We start from the raw sequence: 15,936 nt of genomic DNA on the forward strand, positions 1-15,936 counted from the left end.
AAACAGAGGACCTCGAGCAGAAAAATGTCAAGGTCGAAGGCCAGGGTTTTGGTTGCTGAGTGTGCTACCAATGGGCGAGTCTTCTGCTGATGAGCAAGGAAGCTGCGGCTCGTGTGGGTGTGAGGAAAGCAGAGATTGTGAATCAGGGGATTTTATAGGAAGCATTAAGAAAGAGAAGGCATTAGAGGAGAGAGCTGGGTAAATGACAAGAGTAGGTTTGCCTACAAAATCTTGCTTGGGTAGGAAGGCTAATGGGCAGCAGTGTGTGGAAGCAGAGTTATGCAAACCACACTTACTGTCTATGGGTGGTAAACAAAAAGGTGTCTAGGATCAAATCGAGGGGAAAATGGGCCAGACAAAAGTCAACAGATTCCATTGTGTGTCCATCTAGAGTGTGTCGAGGAAGGTGTATTTGTATTGTTTTCCAAGTTAAATATGGAATGGTTTTGCTTTCTAAACCCTAGGCCATATTGATTGTCTTGAAAGTGTTGTTTAGATCATGCTAGTACAAGGACATGTCTTGAGGTAGAAAGAAGGAATGTGGAAACTTATGTATGATGACTAGCTCATCATTGACTTAGAGTTGTATGACATGGAGAAAGGTGACAACTTCAGTTTGGATGAATGTCTTAAGTAGGAAGGAGTTGAATAGTTGCCTTCATCTGGGTCAGCCCCTGTACAGTCAGTAAGAATCTGCAGCATACTGCAGTGGGTTTGTATCTGACCCAGGCTGCAGAGGGATTGGGAAGCTCGAGACTTTGTGCTAAAGAGCTGAGGACACTAGGTGACTGAATGTTAGCGTAGATGTAGCACAGTGCCCTCAGGTATCACCTGGACATTACGCTTCTCTGTGTTTCCTCTCAGCTGTTGTCAGAATCAGGTTTGACTTTTAGGTGAGAATACTTCAGAGGTCATTGTGAGCTATTTCTACCAGGAGAGTGGTATCTCTTATCTGTGATGTCAGGGCTGTTGGTGGTGATCTTTCATGCATTCATTTAATTTATTAGATAAAATATTTCTATGAATATTTTTCCTAACTCATTAGCCTTGTTTTAATGCAACTGAAAGAGATGATTATTGTATTAATTTAAAATTTTAAAAGTTCCTTTAACTCTTGATGGCTTTACATATATGCGATAGCATATATTATTTCACCATGGCTTATGATTTTTAATGTAGTTGATATCAGACAAGTGTGATACGATCCAATTGAAGAACATTTAGTATCTAAATGGGAAGTTTATGCAGAGTTAGCACTGCAGTCAGAGGACTTGAGACCCACAGTCCTTTTTTCAGTGTTTTTGAGCTTTGAGGTGTAGCTGTAGGATTTCATTTTTCAAGAGATATACTGATCATGTCATACTCTCGTTCAATTATTTCCATATTGACACAAATCCCAGATGTGTCATTTACCTTGGACATGGGAGTGGCTGATGGAGTGAACTGTCTTAAAGGACAAGCTCATAGGCAGTCTGCAACTGGCTGCAGTGTGGACATAAAAGGGAAGAGACTTCTTCAACGGTTACTTTTTGTTTACTTAGTCTCTCTGAGTTTGATGGAAATGTAGGTCTTTAAAAGTCTCCTCCAGCCGGGCGTGGTGGCGCACGCCTTTAATCCCAGCACTTGGGAGGCAGAGGCAGGCGGATTTCTGAGTTCGAGGCCAGCCTGTTCTACAAAGTGAGTTCCAGGACAGCCAGGGCTACACAGAGAAACCCTGTCTCAAAAAACCAAAAAAAAAAAAAAAAGTCTCCTCCACACAATTGAAATAGCAAACACTTATTGTCACAAAGACTCATTTATTGGTGACCACGGCATGTGGGTGACTCTTGCTTCCATCCTATTTTCCAGTGTATACCACTGTTCATTCAACTTGTCTTGGAGAGATTAACACGTGGGGTCAAGACCAGTGAGCTTCGTACAATGTGTCTCCAGGTGGCCATCGCAGCTCTTTACTACAGCCCTGAGCTGCTGTTCCATACACTGGAGCAAGTCCAGCTGCCACACAACCCAGGACCTGTCACATCACAGTTCATAAATCAGTGGATGAACGACACTGATTACTTCCTGGGGTATGTGCCTTCACATTGCTTTGCTGTTGCAGGAAATTTACTTTTTAGTATAGAGGTGTGTTGCGAGATAATCTTCATATATTGGGGACTGTTTTAGTGTATTATTTAAATGTTTGAAAATTAAGAATATTTAAAAAATTATTCATTTAGTGTGTGGACAGACATTTATCATGGCATGTGCATGTCTGAGGACAGCTTTTAGGAGTCTGTTCTATTCTTAAAGCAGCACCTTATCTGTTGAGTCATCACTCCAGTCCACATAATTAAGAATATGGATGAGGAATATAACCTGATGGAAAGAGACAGAATATAGTGCGTACTGTAGGTTTTAACTTTATTCTTTTCAAGGCTGATCTCATGTACCTAGGCTGGCCTTGAACACCTGATCCTCCTGCCTCTACCTTCTGAGTACTGAGCTTTTAAGATCTATTTTTATTCATGTACATGTGTGTATCTCTGTGTGGAGGCATGCCGTGTGTATGCTGTGCATGTTTGGGTATGCTCAAGGGCCAGAACACGTGTTGGATCTCCTGGAGCTGGTGGTGTAGGTGGTTATAAGCCACTTGATGTGGGTGCTGAGAACCAAGCTCAGGTCCTCAACCGACCTCCTGCTGTGGATGCTGTGGCTGCACAGATCCTCCCCTCCATTCTCTTCCTTTTCCTTGGCTTGAAGCAGGTCTGTGCTACATGACAAACGGTAAACCGTGAAAATCACTCAAAAGCAGAGAAGAACAGCAATTGCTCTTACTCACTGAGCTGCTTCTTTCTTAGTGTTTGTCTTTTAATTTTGGTATTTTAAAACAAAAGAAATAGTTCTTTGAGCCCACCCAGGGACACCTAAATAAATAAATAAATAAATAAAGTTAGTTAATAGAAAAATGTGTTTAATTTAAATTAACCAATCATTTTTCCTTTGGAATTATTATTATTACTATTATTATTTTTTTATTGTTACATCAAAGGCTGATGGCAGATTATGTGTAGTTAGCCAGGTCAACATGTTAGATGCTGATGCTTTGAAATAGCTTTTTGGTACCCTGAGTTGCTGTAGGTGGAGCTTATCTGCCAAGAAACCCTGAGGACCAGGCTAAGAGAGCATAGTATGGAGGGAGAGCGCTTCACCTTTCCCAGTGTGTAGAAATGTTATGCTGTCAAGGAGCCATTTCTGCTCTAACAGACCTCATACCAACATTCGGATACAGCTCTTTCACTAAACATAAGTGGTACTATAGCAAGGGCAAATGCTAATGGCAGACTCCTATAAGCCCTTTCCCCTCCTGAAGCCAAGTCTTGTTATAGCACCCAGGCTTGAAATTGCTCTATAGTCCAGGTTCACCTTGAATTTACAGTACCCCTGTCTCAGCCTCCTCAGTGCTGGGATTATAGGTTTGAGCCACCACACCTGACTCTCCCCACAGGCTTTGGTGATAACAGTTGGTCTGTTTGTAGAATTTGATTTATACAGGCTTCAGTTGCTTTAGTTCTTCTAGAGTGCTGATTCTCAACCTGTGGGCCATGACTAAATATCTCCAAAAATATTTACATTGTGATCCATAACAATAGCAAAATTAATTACAGTTATGAAGTAGCAATGAAAGGAATTCTATGGTTGGGATCAGCATAGCATGAGGAAGTGTATGCAGGGTTGCAGCATTAGGAAGGGTGAGAACCACTGCTCTGGAGTTGGTCCTTGGTGACGGCTTCTGCATGTTTTCCACGTTTTGCAGACACCATGACCGGAAGATGTGTATAATAGGACTGAGCGTGCTCTTGGAGCTGCAGAACCGACCTCCTGCCGTGGATGCTGTGGCTGCACAGATCCTCCCCTCCATTCTCTTCCTTTTCCTTGGCTTGAAGCAGGTCTGTGCTACACGACAAACGGTAAACCGTGAAAATCACTCAAAAGCAGAGAAAGCCGACATAGAGGAAAATGGTAAAGTCTTCTACTTATAATTTGTACTATAGTTGATTTTGCTTTTAAAAGCTAATTTATTATTAACTTATTATGAAAATCAAATTATTTAATGTGCCTGAGTGTTTGCCACCATGTATGTATGTGTGCCACACATGTGCCTGGAGCCTCTATAGCCAGAAGTAGGTGTAGAATCTCCTAGAACTGGAGTTCAGATTGCTGTGAGCCACCATCTAGTGCTAGGAACCAAACCTGGGTCCCCTGCAAGAGCAATCACTGCTCCTAACCACTGAGCTATCTCTCCAGCCCCAGATTTTGCTTTGAAAAAAAAAAAATATATATATATATATACTTGTTTGGGTGTGCATGTGTGTGGATGTCAGAGAACAGTTTGCAGGAGTTGGTTCTCTGCTTCTACCACGTGAGTCCTGGGGATTAAACTCAGCCCAGCAGCAAAGTGCTTTTACCTCTGGAGCCATCTCACTGACACAGGTCTTGCTTTTTAGCTCAGACAACTTTAAACTTATGATATTCCTGCTTTATACTCCTGTGTACTGGGACTGTGTGTATACACTGTCATTTCTGGCTTGGATTTTGATTTCAGTGTGTGTTTTCTTTGAATTCTGGAGTCATTAGACAGATTGCCATTCTTTGACCTTTGACACATTTAAACTAAGGCTTGGGTGACTTATAAATTTTATGAAGGATACATTTAAAAATCTCTGTGACTTCTAAATGGTGCCTAGTAAAAGTGTTTTTCTCTTGATAAGTCTACATGTAAGAGAATCAGATGGTCTTGATTATGAGTTGGCAACTTAAGATTTACTTTCATGTTTGCCACTTAAGGTAGCTACCATTAACTGATGACTCCCTAGATTAAGTGTACAGTGTCAGTTCAAGAGTTTATAGAGATTGATGCCTTTCTTAGTGGTTCTTAGGCAATTCATGTTCAAAAATTATAATCTCAAGATATTTAAGGTTTAAAGAAACTTAGAATAAAATGCATGAATGCAGGCAATTTAGCAATCAAGAATCACGGGGCTGGCAAGATGTTTCAGTGAGTAAAGGTGCTTGCTGCCAAGCCTTATGGCCTGGGTTCAAGCTTCAGAACCTACATGGCCAAAGGGCAGAACTGACTCCTGCCATTTATACTGTGACTTGCACACCAGTGCAGGCACACAAATATATAAACACAATAGAAATGGTCAGGGTAAGGTTGTTACCATTGGGGCCAGTTCAGTAGTAGAGCACTTACCTAGCATGTACAACTCCTGGAATTTGATCTCTAGTACTTCAAAAGTAGTTGTCAGTGTCAAGAATGTTTGATGGAGCCTGGTGTGTTGGTGCACACCTTTAATCCCAGCACTTGAGAGGCAGAGGCAGGCACATCTGTGTGAATTCAAAGCCAGGCTGGTCTACACAGGGAGTTGCAGGATAGTCAGGGCTACATGAAGAGACCCTGTTGCAAACAAACAAAACAAAGAATATTACATGGTTATTTATTCAATAATAGGACTGAAAACAACTTTTGAGGGCACAGAAGTTTCATTATCCAGCTCCAAGTGAAATTGTTTTTTCTTATTAAAAAACAGAAACTTTGAGCTGGGCTGGTGGTTGCACACACCTATAATCCCAGTACTCTGGAGGCAGAGGCAGGCAGGCAGGTCTCTTGAGTTTGAGGCCAGCCTGGTCTACAGAGTGCGTTCCTGGACAGCCAGGACTCCACAGAGAAACCCTGTCTCAAAAACAAAAAACAAAATATAGCTGACTCTTGTGAGACGATGCCGGGGCCTAGCAAACACAGGAGTGGATGTTCACAGTCAGCTATTGGATGTATCACAGGGCTCCCTATGCAGAAGCTAGAGAAAGTACCCAAGGAGCTAAAGGGATCTGCAACCCTATTGTCAGAACAACATGATGTACTAACCAGAACCCCGGAGCTCTTGTCTCTAGCTGCATATGTATGGAAAGATGGCCTAGTCGGCCATCATTGGAAAGAGAGGCCCATTGGACTTGCAAACTTTATATGCCCCAATATAGGGGAATGCCAGGGCCAAAAGAATGGGAATGGGTGGGTAGGGAAGTGGGGGGCGCTATGGGGGACTTTTGGGATAGCATTGGAAATGTAACTGAGGAAAATATGTAATAAAAATATTAAAAATTAAAAAAAAAAACAAAAAAACAAAAAACAAAAAACAAAAACAAAAAACCAAAACAAACCCTCAAAAAAAACCCTGCCCCCCCCAAACAAACCAGACCAGACACTTTGTTAATTACGAAAAATCAGAATTTCTATAAAATGTACACCTATATTTTGCATGCTAAATTCTGTGATTTCCACGAATTTAAATTTAAGATACTTTTCATCAATAAATAGGAATCATCCTATGTTGTTAATAAATAAGGAATTTTAAACCATGCATCTCCCACCTTAGCATGAATACAACTTCTGACTTTTCTGCAAGCTTAAGTAGATCATTTGAAGTGACTTCCTCTTTCTTTCCTATCCCCCCATTTCTTCCTTTGAATAAACATATGCTAAAAGCTATAGACTTATTTTTCAGCATATTATCTTTCTTTATAATTTCTTGCTTTTTAAGCTATTTATTGTCCCATAACTAGTATGGTTGAGAAGGAATGTTATTATTTTTGCCACAGTTTCTTTATCACTCATTTGTTGAGGGACACTTAAGCTGATGTCATTGTTTGGCTATTGTGAATACTGATGCCTGCCATGAACTTGGGTATGTAGATATTTCTGTAGTAGGTGGCTTTGATTCTTTAGGTATTTATCCGTAAATGATATATCTGAATCATATGGAATATTGACTGATTGGTTGGTTTTGGTGTTCTTCAAAAGTATATTTTTAAATTTTTAATTTGTGTGTGTGTCTGCTACCTTTATGAGGGCCCTAGGGATTGAACTCAGGTCATCAGGCATATTTGGCAAGTGCATTTACCAGCCTGATTTGGAGTTTTGAGACAAGCTATGTAGCTATCGCTGTCCTAGAACTCACTATGTAGGTGAAGAGTTGCTTTGAACTTGCAGTGATCCTCCTACCTCTGTCTCCTAAGTGCTGGGACTATAGCCCTGAGCCACCACACTTGGCTAAAAGTTCTATTTTTAATTTTTTTGAACAATTTTCTTTACTAACTTTCCAATGGCTGGCTTGGTTCACATTCCCAGTAGTGAAAAAGAAGGGTTCTCTTTTTCTCTCATTATCACCAGCATTTTTTATTATTTTCTTTTTAATTTTTTTTTAAGATTTATTTATTTATTTGTCTAAGAGTACATAGAGGTCAGAAGAGAACTCCCTAGAACTGGAATTATGAATGGTTGTGAGCCTCCATGTGTGTGCTGGGAATAGAATCTGGGTCCTTTGGCCGAGCAGTCAGTACTCTTAACCACTGAACCATCACTCCAGCCCCTATTGTTTGTTTTCTTAATGACTGCCATTCTGACAGGGCTGAAAGGGAAACTAAACGTTGAGTTGCATTTCCCTGATGGCTACTGTTGTTTAATGTTTTCCCACATTTATTGGTCATTTGTACTAATTCATTTTTTTTAGAGTGTCAGTTCAGATCCATTGCCCATTTACTGTTTGGATACTTGTTAACTAGTTTGTGCATTTTGGTATGACTTCTTTCTTTCTTTCTTTCTTTCTTTCTTTCTTTCTTTCTTTCTTTCTTTCTTTTTTTTTTTTTTTTTGAGACAGGGTGGCCTCGAACTCTCTATGTAGCTAACGCTGGCCTTGAACTACTCCTGACCCTCCTGCATCAGCCTCTCAAGGTCAAGCCTGGCTCAGTGTGGCATATTTTGTGGGACTGATTTTAAATGATTGTTGCTTTGGTCGTGTTGGTTCTGGGCTTTTTCTCTCAGTCGATTTGTAGTTCTTGTGCTCCCCGATGGCTTCATATCCAGCTGCAATTCCTGCCTAACCTCTTGGAACAAAGCAGAACTGAAATTGGGTGGCGTGTATTTTGGCTTCCTTTGTGAGTTTGTTTTCATGTGCCACGTACACACGTGTATATTTCCATGAGAAGACTGGAGGACAGTCTCGGGTGTTGCTCCTAAGACATTATCTCTCTTGCTTGCTTGTTGTTGTTGTTGTTGTTTATTTTTGAGACAGTCTCTCATTAGTTTGGGGTTCACCAAGTAGTCTAGGCTAGGTGAGTAGAGGGCAGGCCTAGGGATCCACTCAGATTACAAGCCATGCCGCCATGTTTGACAGGTTTGTTTTCTGTTGTTTTGTGTTGTGTTGTGTTTTTGTTTTGAGTATGGGTTTTATGGGTTGCCCTCACACTTGCAGTGTGCACTCCTTACTGACAGAGCTGTCACTACAGCTGTGGCTTAACTTTTCAAGTTTCAAATAGCCAAGCACTTTATTTTTTTTTATTTTTTTATTTTTTTGGTTTTTCGAGACAGGGTTTCTCTGTGTAGCCCTGGCTGTCCTGGAACTCACTTTGTAGACCAGGCTGGCCTCGAACTCAGAAATCCGCCTGCCTCTGCCTCCCGAGTGCTGGGACTAAAGGCGTGCGCCACCACGCCCGGCGCACTTTATTTTTCTTGACATGTTTGCATCGTTACTATTTGTGTTAGCAGAAATGACCCCTGGGGGGGGATTTCAGAGCACTTCATAATTGTTTATTAATGATTAAGAGAGTTGAAGTCATTCCTGCTGAAAACACACATGGATGAGGGACCATTCTGCTCCTCTTCCCATCAGAAGAACACGGGGACTCTCAGTTAATCAGTACTTGGACCTCACTAGGGTGACCATGGTGCAGTATTAGCAGTGTTCAGTCAGAGCCACTGAGTGAAGAGTGTGAGCCAGTCAGCCCACTGCAGTAAAGATGAAAGTTTATAATTGTAGATAGATTTTGTCATGGTCTCATATTTCCAGAATTTTTTTTTGTAATCCTTGTTTTTCATCCTTTTACTTCACAGAGGAGATTTCCAGTGAGGAGGAAGAAGAGACAAGTGTGAGTGCTCAAGCTATGCAGTCACAAATTGGCAGAAGTGAGGAGGAGGATGATGATGATTGGGATGAAGAAGTGCTGGAGGAGACAGCCCTTGAGGGCTTCAGCACCCCACTGGACCTCGACAACAGCGTGGATGAATACCAGTTTTTTACACAAGCTCTGCTGAGTATGTCTTCACTTGTTATCCCCCTGACCCCATTCCCCAAACTTGAAGATATTCTTTTAAACATCTTTAATTTCTTCCTGGTAGAAGTTGTTTTGGGATCTGCCCCCATATTGGTATAGACTTTTACATTTTTATCTTTTGTTTTAGAAATAACCAGACATATTTAAAATGAAAAAAGTTAGCACAATAACACACTTAGAAGCTGTCCTAAGCTCTCATTGCTGTAGCATCAGTGTCAGGGTGAGCCTGCAAGTCATCTTCATAGGAGTCATTTTAGACACTGTAGCATATCATGCTCAGACTCAAGCACGAATCGCTCTTACCCCATCTCTTTCACAACTGAGACCTTATTGGTCGATGAGCAGGGTATATAGACATTTCATTTCTTAACATATGTACCCAAACTCTGAAGAGCCACACACTGTGTTCATATACCCAAGAGCCATACACTGTGTCCACCTACCCACATGAACAGGCACACAGACACACCTGGGATCAGGTGGGCTGGGTTCTCCAATAAAGAGGCTGCAGCACCCTGAAGCTCACTGAGTTTATGGCAAACAGTTGAAAAAGGAGGCGAGGTTATCATCTATAGCTGAACAAGGATGCAGGTTTAGCTCATCTGCATAGAATACATTTCTTCCTCTTAAGGAGCATCCTCAAGTTGAAACACTGGGCGGCAGTTGTTGAGAGGAGCTGTGGTGGACATTTTCTGCACACATCGTCAATATTTGCACATGAAATCAAGGGAGGCTTTGCCATTCTTGAGCCTCATTCTCAGAAAGCTCTGCCCTCCTTTGGGGCTGAGGCACTGGAGTCCTTGACATGGCTGAACTCATGTCAGTGACACACATTTGACTCAGAACTTCACTTGTTTCCTACAGATAAAACTGAAAAATAAGCCAATGAAACACTTAGCAAATTGTTAGTCTAATAGTTGTACTAAAAGAAAAAACCTTAACTAATGTCTGTTATTCGTTTTATGGTTAAGTAGAGTTTCTGTGGTTCTGTTATTTCTACTATTAGATGTGTAAGATTCTCATGTGTGTGCAGTATTTTTCCCAACTATGCAATGCCAACATAACATGCCACCATTATTTAATTTTGCCACAAGTATAGGAAAGGATGCTCCAAGATGTCTGTCTGTAGATATGGCATGCATCTGACCTCCTCAACAGCTTTTGGGTCTCAAGTGTAACCTGAGTATGCACAACAGTTTAGAAGCTCCTCTGTAGACAGAAGGCCATCTTTAGACAAGCTTGGACAGACCACCGGGAAAAAAAAGCCTCTGAGAAGTCCCTAGGAAGGAGGGCAGGACTGAGAGTGGCTGCCTTGGATCTGGGCCCTTTGTCCAGTGCAGAGTGGAGTGATTTTCTAAAAGCTATTAACATGATACAGTAGTTTACTTCTGGGGTTATTAGGTGCAAAGTTTCATAATCTTGAGGAACACAGGCAATGTGAGGTTGTTAGATCAGGACTACAGTATGGAACTGGATAGGGGAGGTATGTAGGCAGAGACTTTAAGAGACTGGCAGAGCACTGGATGTGGTTACAGATGTGAAAGGTCTGTAGTAGTGGTTTTCTGAGAGGCCAATAGCTAGTGAGAGAAATGGGGGATTGTGAGCATTTAGAAGGAAAACGTTAAACTTTGCTCTATAGTTGTGCTAAATTTGAAGTATTTATCTGGAAAAGTCTGGGAAGAGAAGGGAAGGATTTTGTGCAAGGGTGCAGACTTGGGTCCTCAGTGCAGAAACAGAACTGGTGTGGAAGACAGTATGCAGAATCCAAGGAGGATGGTAACAAGGAAGCCCCGATGTTTCCCTGTGTCAGATTTTTAGGGAATAGTTGGGAAAACTTCCAGAAGAAGATAGAAAAAGAATAGAATAGAATATTCTAGAATTGGGGAAACCACTGATTTGTCAAAGTGACTTTCCTTGGGGCTCCTCATAGTTGGGTATCAAGTAGGCCCTCGGAAATGACTGTTGGGATCAGACTCATGACCCTGCCTCTTACTGTCTGACGTAATCTCATGTGATTTGGTCATGCTGCTTACCTTTCCTGAGATAACAGTGGTTACTGGCTCTCTTAATCTTTTCTCCTCCAACCCCCCGAAACGCTGTAGCTGTGCAGAATCGGGATGCTGCCTGGTACCAGCTGCTGGTGGCACCACTCAGTGAGGATCAGAAAAGAAAGCTGCAGGAGGTGTACACGTTGGCAGAGCACCGAAGGACACTGGCAGGTCAGCCAATCCTTTCCATATTGGAGTTGTGTGTCTGAGGGCCACCATCTGGCTTACATGATTAAAATGCCTTCATGAAATGAGCCCTTCATGATAATGAAGAGTTCCACTGTCATATAGCTGGGCTTGTTTTGTGTTTAAGACAGGGTTTTGCCATGTAGCTAGGCTGGCCTGAACTCATAATCCTCTTAATTTATTTTTATCTGTATGCGCTAGAGTTACTACTTTGCTATTCCTGGGCTGAATGGTTGTTCTTCCTCTCTACTTGAGATGCTGGGGTTTGAACTCAGCTTTGTATATGCTGAGCAAATAATCTACTAGTGAGCTGGTGAGCTACAATCCTAGTCCTTCTCCTCTTTCTCCTCCTCTTCTTCCTCTTCCTCCCCCTCCTATCCCTCCTTCTTGTCTTCCTCCCCCTACCCCCTCTTTGTCTCTGGAGACAGGTTTTCACTTTGTAGCTGGCCTGGAACTCACTGTGTACCCTAAGCTAACTTCAAACTCAACTATCCTTCTGCTTCAACCCTCCTGAGGGCTCAGATTACAGGTGTGTGCCATGATGCCTACCTGTTTTCCTTTTGTTTAAGAGGAGATGTTGCAAAGTGGGCCAGTCTAGCCTCAAACGTAGCATAAACTGTGGACCTGTGATCCTCCTGCTTCATCCTTCTGAGTAGCTGGGATTATCGGATGTCCCTGTGCCACTAGGCCTAGTTTGATGTTTTGTTGTTTTAAATCACAGTAGCTCTGTCATTACCGTTTCACAGGTAAGGGTTATCAGTGTGTTCCCCATTCACATCCTCCTAATGTTCTGGAGAAGAAAGGGTTGGGGCAGGTCTTGGTGAGAACCTAACATCTCAACCACACATGAACTAAAAGCACTCAGTAGATCTTACAAGGAGCTTGTATCCCTGAAAATGAAATGCCACATTAATCAGTTTACTATCAGTGTTACCCAGGATGTACCTAAGGAAATTGACTTATGAGGAGGAAGATTTTATTTTGGCTCTTGGTTTCAGCCCCTGGCCACTTGGTCCCCTTGCCTTTGGGTCTCTGGTGAGGTATCGCCTTATGGGAGGAGTGTGAAGTAGAGGAAATTAACTCGGTTCGAGAGACCTAGGAAGCAGAATGGAGATGGGGTTGGGGTCCTAGAATCTCCTTCAAAAGCACACCCCATGAGGCTGGAGAAAGGAGCTCAACAATCAAGAGTTATTGCTATTCTTGCAGAGAATCTGGGTTAGGTTACCAGCACCCACATCAGATGGCTTACAACTACCTGTAGCTCCAGTTTCCTTTTTTGATGCCCTTTTCTGGCTTCTTGGGCACCTGCACACATGTGGCATAAGCCCCTCTCACACAGGTGCATAAACATATATATGTGTGCACGCACGCGTGCACACACACACACACACACACAAAGGATAAAAATAAATCTTTAAAAAAGCACACCCAATAACCTCACTTCCTCCAGTGGCGCCTCACCTCTTAAAGGTTCTACCTCCCAGTAGTTCCATAGGCTGGGAACCATGTGTTCAGCATGTGGACTTCAGGGGACATTTCTGACCTAAACCAGAGCAAATTCTCATTTGTATTTGTTTGGGATTCATGTGTTGGTGACTGTTAATTTTCAGTTTTTAAGGAGGAGAAATTGTTTAATGTTAGGATTTCGGGCTTACCCTTGGGTTGTTAATGGGAAAGATTTTGTGCTTACAAAGTATTTCAATGGGAGACCTGGGGAGTTTGGGGTGAGGACGGTTCTGGATCAGGGTGTGGGGGAGGGGAGTGATGCATCTTTTGTTAGCAACTGTGAGGAGTATAGCCTGTAGCTGTTGGCTTGCAGCTTCAGAACTGTTTACACTTCTCTTATGCTAGCAAATGGGCTTTAGTTAGGTGGCAAACTAATACCAGGAATCAAGCTCTTCTATAGTTTTAAATCCATAAAAAGAGGCAGGCCTGGGAGGGGAGGATGGTGTCTGTAATCCTAGCACTTGGGTGTGTGGAGGCAGGACAATCAGGAATCAAGGCCATCCTCAGTTGTTGCAAGTTAGAAGCCAGTCTGAGCTACATGAGGCCCTGTCTGGAACAAAACAAAGCAGCCTACTATCATAAAAGGCTGGTGCTTTAAAGTTACTTTCAGTACTCTCACCTGAAGCAATCTTTCATGTCTTCCCTCCTCACTTTTTTTTTTCCCTAATAGCAGGGCAGTTTCACATTTGAGGACAAGAGTATCTTCTCCGAGTTTAATTTTGGAGTCGTGCCCAGCAACAACTGGAAGGCGCATCCACCGTTCACCGATCGGCGTCACCTCTGCTGCTTAGTACACGGGTTGAGGGCCAAGTGGGAAATAAGGGGCTGTGACATTGGCATCAGTCGGCCACGGGCCTGCTCTCCCTTTCTTTGACCCTTCTTACCTGGAGTATATATATTTTTAACAGCTACTGTAATGTATGAAATTTTGAAAAAAGCAGAGTCATTGATTGGAAAGGACAAAGCATCTGCTCTTAAGGCTGAATGCTGAGGGGTTAGAGTTGTGTATCAGCGCATGTCTCAGGTTTTTGCCATGAAGAATCAGTGGATTTATGCAGATAACAGTGCCTTCTGTTGTACATGAATAATCAGAAAAAATTTTTTTTGGAGTGCATTGCAATTTTTTTAAAGCGTAAAACATATTTCTAGATATTCTGTAAACCTTGGTTATGTCATTTCATTCTGCATTTTACTCCGTGAGTTGACTGTCGGGCAGGTAGTGCGGGTCTCTGGCTCCAGAAGCATCCTTGCTTCCTTCAACCACCCTGTGCCAGAGGCTTCTTTGAAGGCTTGGAATTTAGGCTCTGGTTTTTCACAAGACATCTGTGGTTATCCTAAGAACTGTTAAGTTCCGTTTTCCATCACTTTTCCCCTCTTGAATGGGATGATGTTTCTTTCAGGATCATAAGTGTATTGATAATATTGATAACCTACTAAGTTCAGACTTTACCCACCTCTCGGCAGCCAGCAGCAGGGACTTGTTAGTCACTAGGCTTAGCAGAAAGACTGAAGGTCTTATGAATCATGTGCTTAAATGATACTGCAGGGGCTGTAGGCATCCAAATATGAAAGCACACCGAAGTTCTAAGCAGAAGGTGATTTCTGTCTGGGTGGGGGCTTGGTCAGTAGTTACCATTCCAACCATGTTGGACAGGGCCCAAAACATTTTATATGATTTTTTTCTTTTTTCTTTCTCCTTTCAGCCCTCCCTTCTTTCTTTGTGAGATAGAGTCTGTCTCTGTATGCAACCCAGGTTGGCCTCAAGATTGCAGTCCTGACTCAGCCTCCTGGCCACTGTTAACACACCCAGCTGCTGGGTTTTGTTATATAGTTCTGGCTGGCCTGGAACTCACGCTGTGGCCTAGGCTGACCTCAGACTTGTGGCAGCCTGCGCTCAGCTTCTAAGCGGTTGGAATTACAGTCACGACAAATGGTAGATTTTTTTTTATTTAGTAACAAGACTGAACAGATCTAATTTAACCATCTGCTTTTCACAGTCTAAAATCTCTCCAGCCTGATTTAGCTTATTAGTCTTTGTTATTGCTCGATTTTTTTTTTTTTTATAAATTCTTCAAGGGTTGGTCTCTCGGTCAGCTGGGTGAATAGGTGACTGATGATGTCAGTATTGCAGATGGCTCTTCCTGAACTGTTCAAGAGCAGAATATGAACCACTGTGCATTCATCTGGCAAAATGAAAATATGTTATCAGGATTGGACATATTTCTGGATGTGATACAGATTTTGTTTGTGTGAAATACCTGCAGCTTAAATTTCCATCAGCAACTGGCAGGATTTTCTAGGTGATTCCTGAATTATAAATCTTGTATTCTTTTTTTTTTAATTTAGGTTATTTAATTTTTTTTTTGTCAGAAGTAGCTATAAAAAAGCCATATGTTTCAGAGAGAAATTACCCTGTATTTTGCCATCTCTCATTTTTCAGGGCACCAAAGCTGCATGTCCCCCAGCAGTTAGAAGGGAAAGATTGCATTGAAGGGGTTTCAGACCTCTGAAGTAGTCAGTTTTCTCCCATGTCTTCTATGGTTTAATTGTAACATAGGTAGTATGCCTTCACACTGGATCCTGGGGGCATGGGTTTTGGAGATGTTATTTTGTGGTGAATTGTCATCTGCAGTATTAAAGGGAAGACATATTCCTGCACATCACCATACCTTGTTTTTAAAGCCAGAGTCATTGTATGATTTTTATTACCAGAAGTGCTAACCGGAATGTGATCTGGTTACCTTGGAAATGCAGGAACTTTTATGAATGTACTGTAAAATAAAATGTGGGCTAATTCCCAGGAACTGAACTCTGTCTGCTCTATGGGATGTTTTCTGGAATGTGGAGGTGATAACTCATTGGTGTGCTTTCCTGACTTCTAGGGCCTGGGACAAGTGCTTTTGGCACTAAGAGGAAGTCAGAGCCCACATGTTTCATCATGAACAGAGAGAGCATGGCAGTACTTCTGCAGACCACGGTAGTGCTTTATGGTAGCAAATGGTAAAGAGGATCAGACAGGAGGAACACCAGTTTGAGACCAACCTAC

At 42.1% G+C, this 15,936-nt stretch overlaps 1 protein-coding gene across 3 annotated transcripts in view; it reads left to right on the forward strand.

Annotated features, from left to right (window-relative positions):
• Positions 1–15,699, forward strand: part of Ipo8 (importin 8) — a 62,157-nt gene extending 46,458 nt beyond the window's left edge. For 2 of the 3 annotated variants that reach the window (XM_021164775.3, XM_029478481.2), the window contains exons 21-25: positions 1,849–2,069; positions 3,797–4,002; positions 8,930–9,130; positions 11,253–11,369; positions 13,561–15,699. In XM_021164775.3, the coding sequence (XP_021020434.1) occupies positions 1,849–2,069; positions 3,797–4,002; positions 8,930–9,130; positions 11,253–11,369; positions 13,561–13,580 (765 nt within the window). In that variant the 3' untranslated portion in view covers positions 13,581–15,699. The remainder of the gene's footprint in view (positions 1–1,848; positions 2,070–3,796; positions 4,003–8,929; positions 9,131–11,252; positions 11,370–13,560) is intronic. The other variant, XM_021164776.3, reaches the window with a different exon arrangement.
• The last annotated feature ends 237 nt before the right edge of the window (positions 15,700–15,936 follow it).

This window comes from Mus caroli, unplaced genomic scaffold, assembly GCF_978045245.1.
Source record: "Mus caroli unplaced genomic scaffold, Mus_caroli_1 scaffold_7, whole genome shotgun sequence".
Taxonomy (NCBI): Eukaryota; Metazoa; Chordata; class Mammalia; order Rodentia; family Muridae; genus Mus; species Mus caroli.